General features: G+C 38.8%; 2 protein-coding genes across 2 annotated transcripts in view; both read right to left on the reverse strand.

The window, feature by feature from the left end:
• LOC141929914 (uncharacterized) overlaps nucleotides 1-6170 on the reverse strand; it is a 128232-nt gene extending 122062 nt beyond the window's left edge. Inside the window, exons 1-2 of the mRNA XM_074840323.1 lie at nucleotides 5969-6170; nucleotides 5601-5874 (exon numbers count right to left, since the gene is read on the reverse strand). Of these exons, the coding sequence (XP_074696424.1) occupies nucleotides 5601-5874; nucleotides 5969-6170 (476 nt within the window). The remainder of the gene's footprint in view (nucleotides 1-5600; nucleotides 5875-5968) is intronic.
• A 6996-nt stretch (nucleotides 6171-13166) lies between these two features.
• The window catches only part of LOC141930392 (orofacial cleft 1 candidate gene 1 protein homolog), a 28890-nt gene continuing 19835 nt past the window's right edge, over nucleotides 13167-22221 (reverse strand). The window contains exons 5-7 of the mRNA XM_074841566.1: nucleotides 20685-20768; nucleotides 14962-15131; nucleotides 13167-13313 (exon numbers count right to left, since the gene is read on the reverse strand). Coding sequence (XP_074697667.1) covers nucleotides 13167-13313; nucleotides 14962-15131; nucleotides 20685-20768 — 401 coding nt within the window. The remainder of the gene's footprint in view (nucleotides 13314-14961; nucleotides 15132-20684; nucleotides 20769-22221) is intronic.

The following is a 22221-nucleotide window of genomic DNA, read 5'->3' on the forward strand; positions in this document are numbered from 1 at the left end:
ACATGATGACTCTCAGGAGCTGAAGGCTGAGTGGGCTGTTCGTGGCTGAGGGCCAGCCACATGCCACCCTGAAGGTCAAGGGAGCTGCCTGCAGTGTACTGAGAGGAGTCATACAGAGCCAAGAAGAAATCAGTTTCATGTACAGTTGCAATTCTGTAGCAGCCTGGGTGTCTGCAACACAGGCAATCAGAGGACAGGCTCTCTTATGTTTCCAAGCCCTGTATTCAGTTAAGTTTTTAGACACAAAAGAAAATGCAAAAATTTGGTGTTCATTAAAAAAATAAATAAATAAAAAATCAAGAATCAAAACCAACAACATTTCCCTGGACTGCTCTTCTGCAACATTTCTTCAGTATTTACTGACTTGCATTTGGAAAATTCAACTCAAATGTCTTCATTCCTGGTTCCTCCTTTGCAGGCTAGGTGATAATATGAGAAGCCTCAACACTTGTAAAATAACATGGGTCTTTATCAAGAAAATTACATACTCCATAATAATGCTAAACATCCCAGACTCATGCACACATGCTATCTAGGTAACACATAGTTCAAATTCCCCTCTTCTGAAATGGATGCTCCTGTCTCCAAGTTCCTGGTATATTGCTACATGTCAGTTTCTACTCAGACCTTGCCTATGCCTTTTTTTTAAACATATATATACACATTTACATCAGTAAAATTACCACTGGTGCATAGCTAAACTGTTTTCCAGATTCCTCTACCAGTAGAGGAATCATGTAAGTGCCCAAGCAATAGCTGAATCAGTTGGAAGGTCTGTGTAGACACTAGTCCCACTAATGTACATGGGAATTTTGCCCAAGCCTGGGCCAGTGACAACTAAGGACAAGATTTCAGTGCTAAGGACTGAATACAAGAAGCACAGGGTCAACCACCTTTGAAATTTTATCCTTGAGCTGCAGACAAGTCAACTTGGGTCCAGTTGTCCTAAAGAGGAGATGCTTCTTGAATGGCTCTAGCTAATTCATAGAGCTGAAACATCTGAGAAGTTAACTTCTCCCCTTGAGAAGAATGGTCTGTTTGGAACTTTGTACTTATTTAGTTTCTCATGATGGAAATTATTTCACTTAATTTGGTTAGAGCTGCATTGACACGGGGGTTCATTAGGACACCCATTTCCTTGCAATTCAATTTAAAATTAAATACACTTTGTTGTTGATTTTATTACTTTTAAACTACTGTATCTATTGCCTTTATTAGCTGCTAATACACAATTATGAAGGTAAACAGCTTTCATTACTGAACATCAAACATTTAAATAACCACATTTGATCTCTTTTCGGGTTGCACGATTTTTCTCCTTTCCCTCCTTTTGCTGGTTATTAGATTCAAGAGAACAATTTATTCAGTGAAGGTAGGCCTCTTTTGCGCTCACCACCATGCTCATCAGCTGTCACAGCAGAACATATCTTCCTTCACTATATCATGAGGGTTATTTATTTCCTCCATTCATTTCTTTACAGGTAATTTGATGCATATATTTATCTGAAGGTCACATATAGCTTGATCATTAAAACATTACTCCTATTCACATCTCCTTCACTCTCTAAGGATAATTCAGAGGCGGGGATGAAGGGCGCTGGGAGAAGCCATTTGGTCACCTTTTGAAGTGCACTCTGTGTAGCACTTAAAAATTACAGCCGAGGCTGGGGATCTGAAAATGAAGGTATCCAAAAGAGAGGCCTCTTTCAAAAGCACAGGCTTAATTTTTCTAGGCCTGAGGTTCTTTGTCTGGGAGAAGTTCCATTCATTAATATCTGTAAAGCACTGAAAGATCTGTGGAAAGAAAGCACATTAGATAGACTTAGATAGACGTACAAAATAGCCCTTATCTGACATACCTTTGAAAGAATTCATGAATCCTGGCTCGCAACTTTTGTTTCTTGTGGTGAGAGACTTCCTTGTGGTGCTTTGAGTCCCACGTGCCAAAAAGAAAAAAAGAAAAAGAAAAAATTTACAGTTTGTTTCCAAATGTACAGAAAGACCAGGGAAATAAAAGCCATAAATCTGCAATTTTCCTAGGGTTTGCCTTAGGACTTCTGGTTGAAGGTTTTCAGAAGCAGTTAAGGAATTTCAACCACCATTCTTTTATTCCACTATTTTTTCCAAAACTTCTCTCCATATATTTTTCCATGTTTACTCCATCATTTCCAAGGGAAATGGAGCTCTAATCTTGTTTTTAAAGTCTGATCAGTACAATGTATATTTGTGCATATAGTGTCCTATAGTCCTTATTTTTACCCCACCTAATACAGAATCATATATATGCATGCATATGTATATACAAGTATACGTGTTTGTACACACACACCAAAATACAACACACAAAGCAGTTAGGCATAGACCACCAGAGAGCCCACAAGTTTCCCCACTTTAAATCTGCTCCAAATCTTGATGCCTTGTCTCACCCCAATTGTTTTTAAATGTTTGGTAAGAGGGATTGGCATTTTTGAAGGTTGCAATGCATAGGAGGCTAACTCATATGATCAGTCCTCTCCCCCCACAGTTCTGCAGCTCTCCAGTGTGAAGCTGGAGGGCCTGAAGTTATTTTGTTCTTGCACAGCAAGCTGAAAAAGTCATTCCATCGGGAAGCTATCACCCACATCTTTTGGACTGTGTTTCTCTGTGCAAAACCTGAAAACAATAACCCTGCTGAAGGTTGTAGACTTAGGAAAAGAAAATTCTTCTTCCTGACCTGCACTGTTCAGAGATCTTGCTGAATATTCAAGGGCATTTTTCATGCCTGTATCTTCCACTGTTGTCCTTGAGACCAACATAAATTGTGCATACAACACTACCAATATACAAGAAGGCTTCCTACTGTATACCCTGTACTGTTGTCTAAACAGTGTAAAATTATGCTCTACTTCCACCTCTCATCAAGCCTCAAAGCCAAAAAAACATTTTGGTAGGGAGACAGTGTAATAGGCAATGGAGAAAAATTCCCCATTGGAGGCTCCATATCTGGCTGTTGAAGTCTTTCCTTTCTTCAGACTACAAAAACATTACAAAAACCTGTGCAAGTATCTTTTAACATAACTTTTTTAACCCTGTAAAATTAAAGCAGAGATAACACGGTTGCCTTCAAATACAGTATGATTTGTTGGTAGCCTCAGAAGAGACCCTCAAATGGATGCAATAAATCCTCCAGGCCCTGGTCAAGAATTACACATACACGATTACAAAGGTGACATGATCAAACTAGCTCAAACCAAGACCTTCAAGCTCTCTTCCACATGCCAGTTGTGTCATGGGCAATGCTCCCTTCACCACTGCTCCTCCCTTAGTGGGAATAAAGCCCTCCTGCTCCTGGACAGCTTTTGGCTGAAGTTCACTAGGAGTCCCTGGAGCAGGGACTGGGACCCATTTCTCTTCCGCCCCCACAAATGCTGGCACTGATTTTCTTTCCCCAGCTCAGTGAATCACCACCTACGCTGTTTCCCCAGGAAGGGCTGAGAGCTGGCTCCAGTCCCGGCACTGCTCCAGCAGAGCTGGTAGCTGTCTGGTTAGGGTGATCAAACCCACCTCATGCCACTTTCCCACAGTCCAGTGGGGGCTGTGGCCACCATGGAACATGCCAAGAGAAAGGGCAAGTTGTTCTTCCCTGGCTGCCCCATGGGGATGTGCTCTTGCAGGCACAGGGGACCCCTTCCAGTGGCAGCAAGGACCAAGCAGTGATTTTCATCACCCCTGCAAGGCATAGGCACCAGGCTTCCATGGCTAGGGCATATGGGAGGATGTCCAACACTATAGTGCAAAGTCTCTGAGAAGGTTTAATGACAAAAACTATGATTCAAAAGAAGTCAGGTGTTTCCAGAGTTTGGAAGATGGGAAGGGGTTTAAAGTTTTGGGCTGAGGCAGTTAAAGCTAGAGTTCAGAAAGTGGAAGGAGGGATTGGTTCATAATTTGTCTTCTAGATCCATCTCTCAGTGATGCCTGGGATAGAGATTTTTGAGGGGGGCACTTAGATTAAGAAATAAGATGAAACAGAAAACTCACCTCATGTAAAATATCAAGTAGCCATAATATTACAACAACGTTCAGACATTACCAGTCCAGACTTACACTGAGCCAGAAGAAGGAAAATTTTTTTTAAAAAAAATGATTATATTACCAGACTCCCATAGCTGTCCAATCCCCTTGTTTATCTTCCTAATCTTAATTAAATAATGAATATTCAAAAGAAAATATGAATCAGGGTTCTCTGTATGAACTGCACTGTTTTCCATCTCTCTGCCTCTGAAGTGGCAATGGGAATATGATTTAAAACTATTTCTTCTGGATCCTAGTAAAATATTTGTCACAGTGTGTCATGATAATTTTTAAAAAGCTCTATCATCTACCTAATAAATTTGTTAAGTTTATTCAAATCTTATTGAACAGGAAAAGTGCAATGAGTCATGGTTAATATTTCTTTACCTACACTAAGAAATAAAATATATCAAAAATTCAATGCTTAGGGTCCTATTCAGAAAACCTCTATGAGTCTGCAATACATCTTCTACATGATTAAAAAAAAAACCACAGGAAACTTGCTTTAAAATGAATTATTCACCACCTTGAATAAATTTCCATCTTTCCTATTTGCAAAACCCCAAAGTCAGTTATGTAAATTTTAACCTACACTAATTACCTCAGGGGTGTGCAAGCTAAAGGAAAGTAGATGCAGTATAAAAAAAATCCCAGACATTTCCATCACCAGGAAGTAATTTAATAGAGGAAAAAATGTGTAAGTTTTCAAAAACAGAGCAGCCCACATAATTTTTTTTAAATGTGGAATAATCATTGCTGCAATATCCCTTGAATCAGAGATTTACTGGAATAAACCCCAGTACTTTTTCTCAATGTATATACCATCACACACATGGCTAAGTGCTTGTTTCTCATCATGACACTGGCATTGTCTAGACTAAAAATGACCCATTGTTGACAACGGGCGTTCCCAGCAAGAAGGCATGAAATGTAAGTAGATATAGACATTGAGAGCCCCTTCAGAAAAAAAGGTACTAAAATCTGGGAACCACTGGGTATCCTTCAGAGCTTGCCTGGGATGTACTGGAAAAAGCAAGGCGTTGTTTGAAGGCAGAAAGGCTCAATCACAGCACTGCTTTGTCTTATTCCACATCCCAATACCAGGCACTGCTTTAGCTATGAGCCAGCTCCTTCACACGTCTTTCTCAGTTTCTTCATCAGCTATCTTGAGGTCTAGTTACAAAAGTGGCCCATCTACTGATTTCAGCGAGCATGATCAAGACCAGTATTTGATAAAGACCTTTCAGTCGGGGCTCAGCCTAGAGACACACAATGGTAAGTACTGTTTCTACTGCAGACAAAACCAAGAACCTGACTCAATACAATTAATCAGTGGTGACTGGCCATTTTCACTGTGAAACTACTTCACAAATGGTAGGACTTGATTCCTAGGGTAATTATCAATTTGGAAAATAATTAAACAAAACCCTATCCAAACACATCCTTTCCTCTTAGGAAAAAGCCCACAAAATTCAGCAAAGCTTTTCAAAATGGAATTGGTCTTCTACCACTTAGCAAAAATGGAGCATTTAGGGAAAATATTTACACACCCTTTTTGGTCAGTCTTAGCACTGATATTACAACCTTTTGGTGAGATAGTGACCCCACTGCGATTTGAAAGAACCAGTTGAGCCCTGGCACTGATGAAGTTGTAATCCCTGCACAGAGTGCTGTGAAGGTCCACCTTCCCACAAGTCCTCCTCACCAGGTCGGGGTGCAGCAGAGGCAGTGTGGAGTCGCCACCAATGAGATCTCCAGCAGCCTCCCACTGCCCACAGGGATCCCACATACAGAGGATCCCAGTGCTTCCCCTTTGTTCCACTCCTTGAGAAATCACGTTGGTACATTACAGTGCAGATACTGCTGTCTTTCCAGCCATAAACAAATGCCTGAATAAAAACTTTTACCTAGGATTTACCCATCTCTTGCATTCTAGAGTGTTTTGCAGTGATGGAAATCCTGTCCGCTCCATTTTTACAGATGGGAGAAGTGAGATACCAGTGAGAAGCGACTTGCCTGAGTTCACTAATCAAAGTGTCAACAGGACTTGAAACAAAACCCCTGTCTCTATTCTTACTGGTGCCACCTAGTCCTCCTCCTTCACAGTCTGCCTGCTGCATCGAGATTCACTCCCAGTGACTTACAACATCTAGTGCACTGTATACCACAAAACCAATAAAAAATGAAGAACCATTTGATATGAAAAAAAAAAAAAAATTATTGCAAGAAAAGTTAACATTCCTTTCAGGCAAAGTGAGATTTTTGAGAGGCTTATCCTCTCCATGGTAGTTACAGAGAGATCACCGGGAAATGAGGCACTGAGGGGTAAGTGGGATGAGTGACCTTCATTGAAATCAAAGACTGCAGTACCTGGATAAGGCCTGCTCTGAAAATTTCACTGCCCATTGCCTGTTGGAATTTGGGTGACCTTGTCTCAGAGATGGCCACAAATCAGGAGGTATACTTGTGTCAAAATCCTGGACACACAGTAATATTATTCACTGTGCACTGTGCCAAAAATGCACCTCAAACTCTCAGACATATTTTTAAAAGGGAAAGAGAAAAAGCAACAAAGTAACTCTCCCACCATGGCTTTCCTTCCCAATAGAAAATTAAACCAATTTACTGTTCATGAGCATAAAATTAAAAACTTAGACAATTGAGCCATTTGCTAGGGGGAAAAAAAAGAACTCATACTCCCTTTTAAAACTGATACTGCAGAACACAAAGTGAGATTTACTTTAGTCATGCTACAGACTTATTACACTGAGTAATACAGATACATTTAATGACAACATTATAGGCTGATCATTTTGACAAATCTGTAAAGCACTGCATTATCTCTAACAATGCCGAGAAGACTGAACTACCAGTCAACACAGGAAGGCAGTATCCTGCTACCAAGGTGGACACTTTTATATATTATATATATATTATATATATATATATATATTAAAGACACTAATTTTGAACTAATTTTGAACAGTTATGGAAACTAGATCTGGCTGTAAAGTAGGTGTGATAAAAAAGGACCTGAATTTCCCCAAAACTCAGAGGTATTTTAATTCAGGATTTTGATCCAGTTTAAAAGAACTTGAATCACTTTGCTTAAGATGCACTGAGGAAACTCTGAAGGGATGTCTGTTGCAGAGATACCCCACTTCTGCAAAATAAAGACTTTGCCTCTCCAGCCTCAAAAGAGAGGACTCATTCTTCTCATTTCTGTCTTGCTGTTCACAGAGAGATCACCTGTATTTTCTTCAGAACTACCAGGTACTCCTTCAGATGCTCCTTATTTCACAGTTGAGAAGATGTAGCTTCAAGGTCATAAAGCTTTTATGTCCTCATCAAAATCTACAGAGTGTTGTAAGTGTATGCAAGGACATTTATCAGAGTGTCTGACAACCATAGCCGAGCACTGAAAATATACAATGCTGAAATGACGTTTGCCATTGATAAAGAGACTTCAAGCAGAAATGTGCTAGCCTGTCAAAGCTCCACAAGTTCAGATGTCTCCAGATTAGCCTAGAAATCACCAGCTACTAAGAAGCTTCAGGTAATTTTAGCCTAAATATTGAGATATAATGGAAGATGCTAATCACATTTTATCAGCGAACACACTCCCTCTAGTATAAACTAATGGTTTCCACTAGCATTGCTTGTGCTACAAGTGAATTATGCCAATCTATAGATCTAAAATTAATAGTTTACATTAAAAACAAAAAAGGAAAAATTGTTGATAAACTGTGTAATGAACTTCAGGGTTTTACAATCTCTTCTGCTTTCTGGATACTGACAGCAAATCATGGCACAAACAACTGAAGAGAAACTGAAAGGAAATACCAATCGGAAATACTATGACTTTTTTTGTGGTTTTTCCCCATTCTTCCTCAATTTAAAAATGTTTGTTAATTTCAGCACAGAATGTTTTTATTATTTCTATAGCCTTTTCAAAGTCCCTCATGAAACTTTACTCCTTTAATCCTCTTACTCTTCCCTAAAGCAGGTATCTAATTTTAGGTCTGTTTTGCAGATAGGGAAAACTGAGTCATAATGACTAATTTGCTTGTTACAACCCCGAAAAACTGATGTTGAGTTCTGAGATTACAGTCTATCCCATCTTTCTGAGTGCCCATTCTTTTTTCTGACTGTCAATAATGCATTGCCTCACAAATCTGTCTCCATAATTATAATCTAAAAACACAGGCTTTAACTTTATCCAATAACTTTCATTTGTACTGGCTTTCACATCATCTTCTGTTTCAAGTATGTAGACATGCACTTGAACACTTCATAATTAAGAGACATTCACTTACAATTAGTATATGAAAATTACAGAGGGAAACAATGCTTTAAGTACAGTTTACTATATGATTTTCTTAAATACAACAGTGGAAATGACAAGTTGCCACGCCTAATGATTTTTCTCTGCAGAGAACAGATCTCATCCTGCAAGCCCACATCCTGCTCCATCTCTCTGCTGGAAATTATAGGTGGAAATCACATTTTCAGCTGAAATGTAGGCCCTCGTTATCTGATTTGAGTGCTGACATAAGCAATTGTATCATAACATCATACCATGCTGACACACCTTTGAGTGAACACAAGCACTTTAGTACGTGCTCTCACTCTAACCCCCTAGTCCTGAAAGCTGCATCTTGACTAAGCACAGTAGTGAGAGAAACCAACTGTGCTAACAGATTGCCAGCAGGTTGAGCAACAGTGATGATTTCCCACCTTTGTACTAAGTAAGCAGGCATGTAATGCAACTGGACTGTCTTTCCCAGTATTTCTACACTTCTCAACTTGCAGATGACCTGGTTATGTTTCACACTAACAAACTAGTGTGAACAACTCCAAAGCCCTAAAAAACTCAGATTACACATGGAAAGCCTGATATACCTCAAAGTTAGGCCTGCTTTGAGCAGGAGGTTGAACTAGACAGCCTCCAGAGGTTCTGTCCTTTCGCACCTGAATTAATCTGTTCTATGAAGTAGAGGTCAAAAACACCACCCAGCATAGATTCCGCTTGACAAATTCAGCTCTACTATAAGACTGCAGAAGCAAAAAAGTCACAACATTTAGAGCAATTCATTTGTCTGTAGCTCATAAAATCTGAGTAGTCTATTAATGCTGCTAAAGAGTCGCCTGTCATAAAAGCTAACCAACAATAGACAGCCACACCTGTGACTACAGTTTGGCTCCAAATGTATTAAAAATACAAAAAAAATATCTCTGGGGAAAAAAAAATTCTGGAGGATACACAAGCAACTAAAAATTGTTTTCATTGTATTTATTTTTGCAGGTTTGTACCTCTATACATCAGTAATGCTCACTCTTTCCTTACAATCCTCATCTGAGTTCTGCTTCTTTTAACAGGTGGTCAGTACTTGATGAAGTCATTTAAACTTCAACAGGACTTGGCAATCACTGATTCTCAGAAGAATCTTTCCAATTGCCTCTGTTTATTGAACCACAGAAATAGACTTCCTTACTGGAGTTTATATTAGGATAATGAACCAGAGAGCTGACCAGTCAGATTACCTCAAGCAGCAGCAAACGCAGTATCATCATTTACAGTAGCTGTAGGATTCATTGTTCCAACTCAATAGAATATCAAGAATTACTTTAGTTATTTAATTGCCCCTCTGATCTTAAAAAGTGAAAGAACACAGTAAAAGCTAAGTGAACTCCTTTTTAGTGAAAAATATAATATAGATTTTCATTACTTCCATCTAAATGTTTCCTTAACTAAAAATCCACGGAACTCCTGAACAAAGCAATCAAAAGAGAATAACAAAGAGCAGCTATAGAAATATTATGGGTATTGTGACAACACAGTGATTGGGCCTTCACAAATATATAAACCATCTCTTCCACAGTTCTGCTTATGCTGAAATTCATTTCCATGGTGGTGCTCCCACTTCCACCTCCCCCCCCCCACCCCCCAAAAAAAAAAAAGTGTGTATATCTGAGTGTCCAGAAGAAACTGGGGGGGAACCTTAGAAATTTGCAGGGTTCCCAGGCTTCCCAGTGAGAAAGCAGGGGCAAGCCTGGTAGAATAAAGATATTTAGAAATCTCAGGTTACCAGCTTGCAGGGTAGAGAAGTCCCCTAGCTACGCATACAGGCGTCTTGGTCAGGCTTTGGGTCTGCTGGATAGGTGCTGACGCACACCTGAGGTCCATGGACACTCACTAGGCAGGACATCAGAAGTCCAAGGGCTAGAAGCCAAATATCCCAAAAATCACCTTGTGCTTTTTCCCCTCAAACATAGGTTTCAGTGAAATGCTTTTTCACCGGTCCAAGAACAGTCTACCTGGCAGGACTATAACAAAATTGATGAGCTTGGCTTAATGACAGATTTCAAAAGGAAATTAGGTGCTAAGCACTTCTGACTGGTGTAGATTTCAGTCCATCTGTGCCCTTGTTCTTACTCTGTAAAATGGAGATACCCATAATTCCTACTATATCACATAAATGACATGTAAACCATTATACTGTAGAGATGCTTTGACACTCAAATAATGAGTGTAGCATATAGGTAGCTTACCTAAAATGAAGTCACCCACTTTTAAAACATGATGGAAATGAAACATTACCAGCTTTTGTATTCTTGACCTGCAATTCTCAGTAAAACAAAAAAATGATTCATTTGAACATGACAGTCATTTAAAATCTTGGCAAATGTCAAAAAGAAGTAGCCAGGTTTCAGCTGAGGAAGATCCACCTTCAGTTCTGCATTGCTTTTAGGTGCACGTATTCACACAAGTATTATATTTATGAAGAATGATCACAAAGGATTGTGCAATGTTTAGCAGACTACGGCTTTGATGATGGGAGGTCTGCAGGTACCATCAGGGTGTAAACGACAGTATTATGCAACAGTGTAGAACATGCAAGCAAATGTGCATTGGGTGTTTTATATGACTGCGGCCCAATCCCACTGATTAAATTCCTGATTGGAGGATAGATTTGTCATCGTCTTACATAGTATCAAATTTTACCCATGTATTATCCACCATTAACCAAAGGAAAACTGATCACTCCATCATCATATAAATTGATCTCACTGTGACTTGGCAAGAAGTCAGAGCAGTGATGATATTGACCCTGTAAGAATATTAGGTCTAATGCCCAGAGGCATTAACCTTTGTTTAACCAAAAGGTAAATCTCTTGATGAAAGGCAACATTTTATTACTATCCACCTGCAACAAATAGCTCATTTCTTACTACTATAACTCAACTGCTGGTACTGAGGAGCAAAACTTGCACTTTACTTTCAGAGACTCTTGAGTAATTCACATTGAGGTCATGGATCAAAACTGATTATATAGCTGTAATGATCAAGTCCTGCAAGGTGTTATATCCAGCACAGAGGGCTAAATGTAGCTGCTGAATCCTGTAGAGACAGAGATTGTGAACAAATCGCCTTTAGTTAACAATACCAATGAAGTTACGGTAAGAGGATGCCAAGCAGGGAAGATGTTCTTGACTTCTGGGGCAGTATTGATCCTTCCAATTGCCCCAGTATTATTTTTTTCTGAGAGAACCTACATAAAGCTGAGTAGTCACTTTTATTGTCTTGGTTCAGAAACAGCTGAAAATCCTACAGCTGGTATATTTCCATGGCATTTGAATTAATGACAGGCAAGATTACGTTGCCAAAGGCCCATCAAGTGCAAACTCACCCCAATCACCAGTGTTTGCTTCATCCTCAGCAGTCTCTCATGTTTTGAGATCATCTTGCCTTTAATCAAACACGTTAAGCCAACATTACATCAAGTCTTTCCTTGCATATTTCTCTTCTCTGGAAGATCAAGTTTTGCCTATAAGCATGTGCCCCTGTGTTGTCTCATGATAGATGGTTTTCTGCGTGGCATTCTGCGTACCCAGCCTTGGTTGTACCTGCTCAGCTCTACCACAACACAGTCCTAAAGTTATTTTCTCTCAGTAGAGTTTATTTTTCTTTATTAAAAGCAAATGTCACTAGGGCTTTTGAAATCTGTAGGCCTACATGGTAGGCCACAGGAAACAGTACTGCTTTCCAAATTTAATATTCTTTAATGTGTTTGTTAACAAAACACTGACATCTGCTTAATGCTTTCTTTACAAGAATCTATCAGATCTCCCCTTATGTATTTCTTGCCAACCTCAGCTATCAGTTTTTGCATTTACAAAACAGAACATGAAGTAAGTGACAAGGCAGCTTAAAGTTCCAGAGCTAAAATCTTGCATAAACCTTTTTTTAATTTTTATTTTGGAAAATGCATCTGCTCTTTCAAAACTTTTAATAATGGTGATCTCATGCACTGAGCTGCTGTTTAAACAAAAACCACCCATTTACTGTAAAGCTACAAAGCAGAGAAGAAAAGCAATGAACTAAGGGAGAGATAGTTAATACATAGCTGTCCTCTTTGTACCAATGCTGCCAGCAAAGCTCTAGTGCAAATCAGATGCCTCATTGGAGAGAATTTTTGGCAGCCTAAAAAGAAACAGCAGCAAGTGTGTTTCTGAACCTCATTTATAAAACCAGTCTCATATACTGTAAACTCTCACTTGCTATTTTTAACCCTTGGGCTCCCATGTTTTGTCTTCATTTTGTCAAAGCAAAGGAATGTGAGAGAGATGTCTACTAGACTCCTTCACTCAGCCTGAGGGTTAATTATTCAGTTTGGTAGACATTTGAAAATATTATGTTACCTCTAACGGCAAAATTGATAGAAGCTTGTTTCAGGCTCACTTTATGTCATTATGGCAGATTAAATTAACTAATCATAAATTACACTGGCTAAAGTACATCTGCTACTCACTAAACCTGCAGAAGGAAGGAAAGGGGTTTTTTTCTGAATAAGAAGTAAATGCCATGCAGCAAATTAAAGACTTTTTCAAACCAATAAACATAAATTCAGGCAACAAAAGCTGAAAGCATCCCAAAGATGGCAGTGACAGATTCTGAAGACCATAGCAGCAGTCTAACACTGAACCTGTAGTTGCTGCAGAAAGGCATCAACACTTAATGCTGCAGGTGTATATCCACAGATCACAGAATAAAAATGGTCCATTAAAGAATAAAGAAGGTCAATTAAAGAAGAATAAGCATGTTCACATTACTGTTAGATGTCTCTGAATACCAATATAACATGAGGTGCATATCTGCAGCCTCTACTTCCAATGTCACCTTCCATTTTCTGTTCAAAGGGGCTGAATGCACCATTTCTCTGTGCTTCCAAGGAAAGGATGGGTGTATATACATCACTGATCTAGAAGACAATATAAATTTTACAGTGATTCTCTTGTTAAACTCTGCATTGCAGGATGCAGATGTGACAGTTGATACCATGTCAGTATAACTGAATTCCTAAACAGGGCATGGACAACTGAAGTTAGAGATGTGTGGGAGGAATGGACAGAAAACACAGGCATTCAAGACCTGTTTTGTGCAGTATAGAGTTCCTATCTGTAAACTCACGGTAGACCAGCTCAATCAATCATATTAAATGAGGATTTTTTTTCTTTTGGAAGAAAATAAGGAATAGAAGTGATATCATATTTTATTACATGTGGATTCACATATGCACTTGTCAGTTAAAAAACAGGACATTGTTTTGGGATGACCAGATAAATTGGTCCTTTCTAGGAAACAAACTTTGCTGAACACCTCCAGAAAGAGTCCAAGTAAGATGATCAGCTTCCCAGTGACCGTGTTTAGAAGGAGAGTAAACAAAGGATTGACAAATCTGTTGTGTTCCTTCAGGTGTCACAGAGCCTCATGAAGCTTTGGGGGCTTCCGAATAGCCCAAACTTAGTTAAAGTGTGAACTCTCAACATATTATAAAGTCTTCTGGAAAGGTGCAGCACTCTGTTCACCTGTTCCCGAGTTCCTACTCCATCAGTCCCGTAAGGCAGATGATGCTTTTAGTACCATCTGAGTCCTTTTCCCTCATATTTCCCTCCCATTTCATGTTTTTTGAACAATATTCCCCAAAACACCTTCTATTCATGATGCATACAGCTACAAAAAAGCCAGAAGGAATGAAATAGAGCTACACAAGGATTTAGAGGAGAGCAGCAAGGAAGAGAATTGTGTCCCTCGCCAACGTGCAGAAGGCAATGATGAGGCTTAGTCCTGCAGTGAAAAAATTCTAAAAACTTTCTCTGAAAATAAAAAAAAGCTTACATCACCATCAGTCACTGGATAACCTATTTTAAGCCCATCAGAGCCAGTGCGCTCTTCTCATGTTGCTAATTAAAAATGATAGATTCATCAATTAATCTCTCTTCCTGTCCCCTAGTCTTGGTATGAGATTTTTCAAAGGGACAAATGGTAGTTAGGTGCCCACAAGTACCATTTCAGCCCTGAAAACTTGTGCCTTTGTCAACATGAACCCTACCTTTTCTCTTTACCTATGAAATGACAAAAAGAAAACCATAGGAAGCTTTTTCACCCTGAAAAACACAACAGATTTATAATTTGGGGATAATCTTATCCTCTGTACAATGAATATTGCTACATAAATCCTTCCTGGACTCCAGTCCAAACTTGCTCATTGATAGATGAATAAGCCTCTGTGAAATTTGGCAGAGAGAGATGTCCTAAGCTTAGGCTTTTGATTGAAACTCAATTGCAATACTTACTGAGGAGCAGTCAGAGACACTCCACTATTTAGAAAAGAAGCAACGAAGGCAATCTGGTTTTATTCATATTGAAATGGAGACAAAGATAAAGGTCCTGCTGTTAGCTTAGCAAAGTGCTAGTCACAAAGCAAGCCAACAAAATGGGTTATCTTATCCCCTTTTCAGTATATGTATTTCTGGGCAGTAAAATAGAATTGGGGTGTACAAGGTTAACAAGCCAGCATCACATTATGAAGCAAGCGATAAAATTGTCTTATAGTTCTTAACTCTGACCTGTTCCAGTGAAAAGCTGCCAAGCAGAATTATGTCATCCTGAACATCTCTCTCAAACTGTTCAATATATGAAGGAATCTCTTCATCTTCAAGCTCCCTGTGAAGGTCACATGCCTTACTGAAGCTGACAGGCATCACAGAGTCTGGAAAATCTTCACTGGCAACACAGGCTGCTTGAAACAAAAGTGGCAGATTATGTCTTAACAAACGGGAGTTCATTCACTGGTTAGTACCTTCTCAGTTAACATGTTTGGCCCACCAACATTTTAAGACAACAATTCATGCCATAAAATGAACACTAATAAATAATAGCAGTAGAACTGGTGGGTTCCAAGTGCCATTACCAGGAAAACTCTCCTCAAGAGCAACATCTACATACAGGTACAAATTTAGCACATGCAACTTGTTCCGTAAATAATTTTAAAAAGCAGTGTTCTAATTTCCACAGTCACTTAGCTCCCCTGTAAATCTTAAAGGAACTTGGATTTGGAATAACTTTGGCTTTCACTCCTGAGGAAGAGGAAGAATAACTGCAATTGAAAGGGAGTTTTGGGCAGAGCCGCACTGAGCATTTCATCTTCCTCCCACCCACCCCAGAGGATCAGATTCCTCCCCTAGGTGTGTGCATGCAGCTCCTGTCTAATTAATTGGGTTCGGTTCTGCTCTCACCCACATCATTCCTCTGATTTCACTGTGGTGACGTTTGCAGAACCAAAGGGTATGTGCTGCACATAAATAAAAATAAATCCCATTCATAAAGTCAACCTTAAAGAGAAGCTGTGTTCTTTTTTCAGTTTAATTCATCATGCTACATAAAAAATAGATCTTCTCATTGATACCTGTTACAGTACTATTATTTATGACCCAAACTAGTATTAAAGACAACTACTTTTGCTCATTTCTCCATCTTAGGATCACTAAGAAATGATAGATATCAGGTCGTCCACATCTGACTTTATCTTTCTTGCATCATATTTCTGTGTGTAAGTTTTTATAGTTCTTCATACCTTTCTCTGCAAGAAACTGCCATATCTGGTTATTTACTTTTCTCTTTGTCCATCCTAAGACATGAAAGCAGTTAAAAGATTTCTTTTTTTTTCCCCACTCCCCTTTGAAGTCTCTCATTCTCTAATGAAGACCAGAAAAGGAAAGATAAAACTAAGGCTATTAACATTTTCAGTTTTGCTCACTACTCATTGTTTAATGACTTTAATTGTTGAGCCTCCTGAGTACTTAAATCACCTCGGTGCCACCAACACACAGGAAGTAGGGTGGGTTTTTTTATTTAATTACAACAGGATACAATTCAAAATCATGTTGGAGGAAGTGTACAGTAGATATAAACAACCCAAACCATTACCTTAGGGTACACAATCTCTTCATGTAGCATCTAATAAGCCTAATGAAAAGTGATTTGACCTACAACTATTAACTGCAAAGACAAAACAATATTTACATTTAAATTTACTGTAACATTAACAGTTTGGCTAGGAGAGAGAAAATCCAGGAAGCCCTGAAAAAGGAAACTGCCAACAGCAGAAGATGCAGCATTGCTTGTTCCCCTCGATGCGGTGCTGTACACAACGGGCCATATGCTCAGCTGGTATCAATCAGCTGCTTTACTGCTTTCACAGAAGCAGTACAAGTTTGCATCCTGGGAAGACTGTACATTCCTATCTCAGGATCCTCTAGGTGTAGAGAGACAGTCCTTCTATATAAAAAAAGAAATTAATAAATTTGTTTCACACAGACGACCATGCAGTGATTCATCAAAATATTCTTCTTTTTTTTGTTTGTTTATTATTTTTGTGAGGAATCTTAGCAAGTGAACTCAGTTTTTGTGGAAGACACTGGACTCATTAACATATGTTTTATGAAAGAGAGCAAAAGAAGAGAAGCAAAAAAAGCCTTTTCGAGGGAAGTAACTGCTAAAAATACAGAGATAAATTATGATTCAGATTTGAAAAATATTCAATGAAAAGATACATATGCTCATTTAGGCACAGTTGGAAAAACTGTTCATTTGCCTGAGCTGGAGACAGGGAGAGAACAGGATTGTTCAGCTGGTCTATTCCTTCCATGCTGACTTTGCAAAGAAGCCTCTGAAACTCAGTCACCATGAGGTTGCTCCTTGTCTGAACTGACTCACAGGTTAGAGGCTTGAGCTGCTGCCCCAGGGTAATGCTTGACCAAAATAAAGCCTCCACCTCATTGTTGTACAGAAGTAGCCACAGTGTTAAAAATGTTACTACTTTGTATACACAGGATGAAATGGTTGAAAATTTATGAGGAAATTCATTGATAGATTGATAAACTAATGAAAAACTAACTGCTTCAAGTTGTGAGCATTGTGTCAAACTTTTCATTGCTCAACCGTACTTAACACTGCAAGTCATACTTTCCGCACAGTTTAAATCACTTCTCCTTAGCACAGACTGTATTTGCAGATGCTGTGCTGTAGCTAAAACAATTTCTCCAGTATTATCTTGACTGCTTGTAACTTCATTTACTTCTGCATTTTTCCATCAGATAGCAGTGGTTTATATACTGAGATGAGAATTCAAAGGGTAGGTTCACCAGCAGACTACACCTCAGCATGGGTTTGAATGTGTAAAGTAGCTATCAACTCAACATGGAAAACGTATTTTGGCTGCCTGGTTCTAGAAGACTCTCTGTATAAATTGTAGCTAAAGTAGTACATTACCAAAGGCTCATACACATCAGTTTCAAACAACTAAAATGCTGCATAATGTTGCACTTCAATTTTTTGGTTGTTGCCAAAAAATGTTATAATAGAAAATACTGTTTATAATATTCACCTAGCATCATTTCAGATGTGCATGGATCACAATCTTACATTGTTCAAGAAATTTTATCCCTAGGTAAAAAAACATACAGGCTACATCTTTTAAGTTGTACCAGAAGAGTGACCAACAGGCTACTCAGCAACAAAATATTTTAAAAATATACAATTATATAAATTCTGAGCCATGTTCTTTCCTTTCCTTTGGGGATCATCTATTAATTAGGACTATATGACTACATGATTTTTCAGCTCAGTGGTCAAATGAAGAAAGAAGCAGTTCTGTAAGAGTGGAACCAAGTGAATCCTAGTTTTCTATGGATTTTCTGATGTCTAATAAGGGTCAAACTCCCATATTAGCTTTTCCCTCAGTGAAGACATTAATAATACTTGTCTGCTCTGTTCAGCTGCCCACTTCCATAAAACTGGTAGAGAAGTCAGACCTGTGAGACTTGCTCTCTGTTAAAAAATGGTTTGAAAGTGAACAACAGGTTCAAAAATTGGGAGGGAGAAACACAAAGGCAGAAGTAAATAGATCCTGATAAACACACACAAGAGGTGGAGACTTCACAAACCTCACTTCCTCAGGAAAATCTTGTTCTTTCCTGGATTTTATTCTCCCTAGTCAAGTAAAGTGAAAAATTCAGCTAGGATGGGGTACAACATTCACCCACAGGACTAGCTCTGGTGCCCATTATGGCACTTTTATGAAATAAAAGCACTGAGGCACTGTTCGAGACACAAGACAGCAGCTGGCTGTGGTGTCTCTGCCACTCACTGCCTTCATGCCTACACAGGGGCTCTGACACCACCCGGAGTGCAAGACATGTGTTAATGCATTTGCTTGCCCTTGAATCAGTGATCTGGCAGCTCAACAACCTCGGCAGCCTCAGTACGTGATCACCGTCCACAGAGAACACAACCTATGTTCAAAGGGCGTTGGATGGAGAAGAGCTTCGAACCTGTCTTACACCTCATGTAGCCAAACAGTAATAAGAACATTTTGCCTCTCATGGTGGTTTGAAAAAGCTAGATGTAGAAAAAGACATTTTTAGTTCAAACATACCTGGTGAGTTTAAATTACAAACTTTTGAGGAGATCAGTGAAACCTTATATCTATCTAAATACGTTATTTGTTAATATCCTCTGTAAAGCATCTGTTCATCTTAACAATATTCATTAATGTTATTTGCAATATAATATAAAGTTTTAGGGCACCTAGCTGAAGGAGAGAATAACCACTGATGGATGGGGAAGTCTTCTCTTTCACTCCCTGGTTCCCTTGCTTAAAACTGGACAAACACACACTGCAATTTGTCTTACTTACCTTTAGCTATGCAAAAAGCAATGGTCAATTTTAAGTCAGTTGTCCAAGACCCTTCTAGAGCCAAAGGAAAGAGAAGAACTGCTTCCAGGGTGCAATTTGTCTAATCAGCTAAGAGGGGTCTACATAAGGTGGACTGAACCACTGCCCAGAGGTCCTTCTCTCTCCCTCTCCTACCACATTGGGGGAGCCCCAGAAGATAACTTTCAGAAAGCTAATGGAAGGGGTACTAGACCCCACCCTGGGGCACCCTGTAAAATGACATCAGGACATTTTCCTTAATCATACAGGGTTATTTTGCTGATGAAGATATTGAAGAATATGAAATGCTATAAATATTGGTAAACGGGGACTACATAAGTACCACAGCTAGAGACACCATGTCACTCTTTTCTTATAGAAATAATGATGATTTAACAGCCAAACTTGTTTTTATTCTAACCTATGTTGTTGCAGGATGAAAGCAACAACCAACCTGCGGCATTGCTATAATCTTTCTCAGCAATGTGGAGCTCTACATTAACACGCAAAAACAGACAGCTTGCTAATAATATGTTAAAGGTTTTTGCTTAATCTGCATGAATTTAGTTGTGATAGGTGTAATTTCTTTTCCTTCCATTTAAAATAAGACAAAATGGGTTTCAAAGATGTTACTGATATGGCCAGTGCCAGTTCAAGGGATTCCGCAACCCTAGGCAAATGAAAATGTTTGCCTCCTCTAGAACAAAGTTGCTTACAAACTAAAGTCATAAAACATGTTGCAGCTCCTGGAGCTCCAGTGCCTTAGGCAACCGCCTGCTCTGTCTCTCTGACAGAGTAGGTCCTGTGTATAACGGAAATACAACAAAAAACCTCATAAACATACAATGAACAGAAAATACGTTTACACAAAAGACCTCTGCTGAAAAACAAGGTGAGGGGGGATAACTAAAAATATGAGAGCAGTCCTGAGCTGGGGCTTGTTCGTATGTCACTTCTTCTAGGATGAACCAGAGGACAGCAGCAGACATGCACCTTGTGTAAAGGCTGTGGTGGTAACGGTCTCATGAATCAACTGGGTGTTAAATATGCCTGTAAAAATAAGTGAAGCCAAAGTAAGGCTGTTTGTTTGAGGTGAAGAACTCTCTTCTATACTTCACTGTTTTTACTGTAGATGGAACATCAATTTGTGTTTGCTAACAAAGCCACAAAAAACATTCTTCCTCACCTGTTAGTGTAAATTCTTATGTAGATAACCTCAACGCTGTGTGACATGACCCATGCATCTGACAAATAGCCCACCCATTTATGAGCTTACATAAGGATTTAGATTTCTATCTTTGAGCACATAAGCAATGATATTTCCAGTCTTCTTTCATAAGGGTGGAATTCAACATTCAAAGAAGCAGCCTAGAGAAAGCACGCCACTTAAGTTACACTTTAAACCACATAAACATGACTCAAAACAAAAACATTCGGGGAAAAAGATCTTAGAGGCTCACATTAAAATCAATGTCCCTTTTGCTTCTGAGTTCAAGGGGATGGATTACCCACTTTCCTCCCCGCATCCAGACTCAAAAGAGTTTTATTTTTCTTTATGCAAATGATTTTATTTACCTTGCAAGTCCAGCATCTTGTTTTCTTCATCTAGAAGCTTCAACAGTTTACTGTACAGCATTTGCTCATCAAATTTCACAGGATCTTAAAAAAACAAGAGTGAAGCATCTATTGTTTCTTCCAGTAGTATTTTAGGAAATACTATTTTAAACTATAAAGATATAAAAATATAAATGTTAAGAAACCATTTGACGCTTAAAAATAGTTTTCACAGTGCTAGTTTTATAGCAGAGGTGACAGTAATTTTCTTCTGAGTTGTGAAAGACAGTTTAAAATAAAAAATATATAATCATATATTTTTTAATGGTAAGTGTAAGAGTCTGGGCCATGCTGGGGGAAAGTTAGTGCAGGCAGAAGAATACAAGGACGAAGACAAGGCCAGCAAAATAAGGCTGGCAAAAACACACAAGATAGCAGATAAGTAAGAAACACCTGTGGTCAGCAAAAGCACACAAGTCTGAGCAAAACAGGGTATGAGATAAGGGAGTTTTTGGCAAGTTTTGGGCTTTACGTGCTAATTGCAATTAACCAATGCAAATGCTTGTAGAGGCGCGTGAACAGCACGTGTGGATGACCTGTAGCCTATTAGAAGATAGATGAGTGCGTGTACGGAACTTAGTAGGATATAAATGTAACCAGGATTGGAAAAATAAAAGATGGACGATCTGATCATCACATTGGTGTTGTGTTGTTCCTGTTCCCGCACGGAGAAATAAGGACGCTGGCTAATGGTGACCCCGACAGGTAAGCAATATTATATCTTGATCTGGACTGAAACTGATTTACTAATTCTGCTAGCAAACTAGTTGAAATGATTATTTATATTCAAATTACTAGATTAATTCCATTTGACTCTCAATAAAAATCAGAAGTATCTAATTTCTTTTCTAATGTGATTTTTGATCTTTATTAGAAATTTTACCTTGCTGTACATAATACTAATACATTATCTAGTATGAGTAGTCATTACAGCACACCATGATTTTTGATTTTGTAGCTGGTCAGTCATTCAAATTCCTAGTAACATCTGCAGATTCTAAAAAGGAGCAAGGGACACACACATACATACCTTTTTTCATGAGACCTAAAAAATCACTTCAAGTGTCTATATTCAAGGGAAAAATGACCAGATGAGACAGTCTTCCCTCCAGATCTCCCAGACCCTGGCTTCTCTAAGTTGTCAGTGAAGACAAGCAGGAAGAAGGCCAAAGAAATGTATACAAGCTAGGTGTATTGAAGTACCTCTACAAGTGAGCTTGGGTGGCTCTTTTTAAGTGCCTGATAGAATCTCAGAGAATAAATTTTCTTTATCATGAAATTTCAGAGCCAAGTTTTTCAGTTACACTGAGCATTTAAAGAGGGAAACTTCTGCAAACCTATTCTGCAAGTACACAATCTTTTACATTTCTTTTAGCGTGTAACATTGAACTGTTCCCTTGGTGAAGGGGTGGAAGCAAATCCATAGTGGGGTGTTGTTTGTTCTCAGGGCATTATCAGACAAATTTCCAGAAAAAATTTAATTTATCAAATATAGAAA

The sequence above is a fragment of the Strix aluco genome, chromosome 1 (assembly GCF_031877795.1).
Source record: "Strix aluco isolate bStrAlu1 chromosome 1, bStrAlu1.hap1, whole genome shotgun sequence".
NCBI classification, from domain to species: Eukaryota; Metazoa; Chordata; class Aves; order Strigiformes; family Strigidae; genus Strix; species Strix aluco.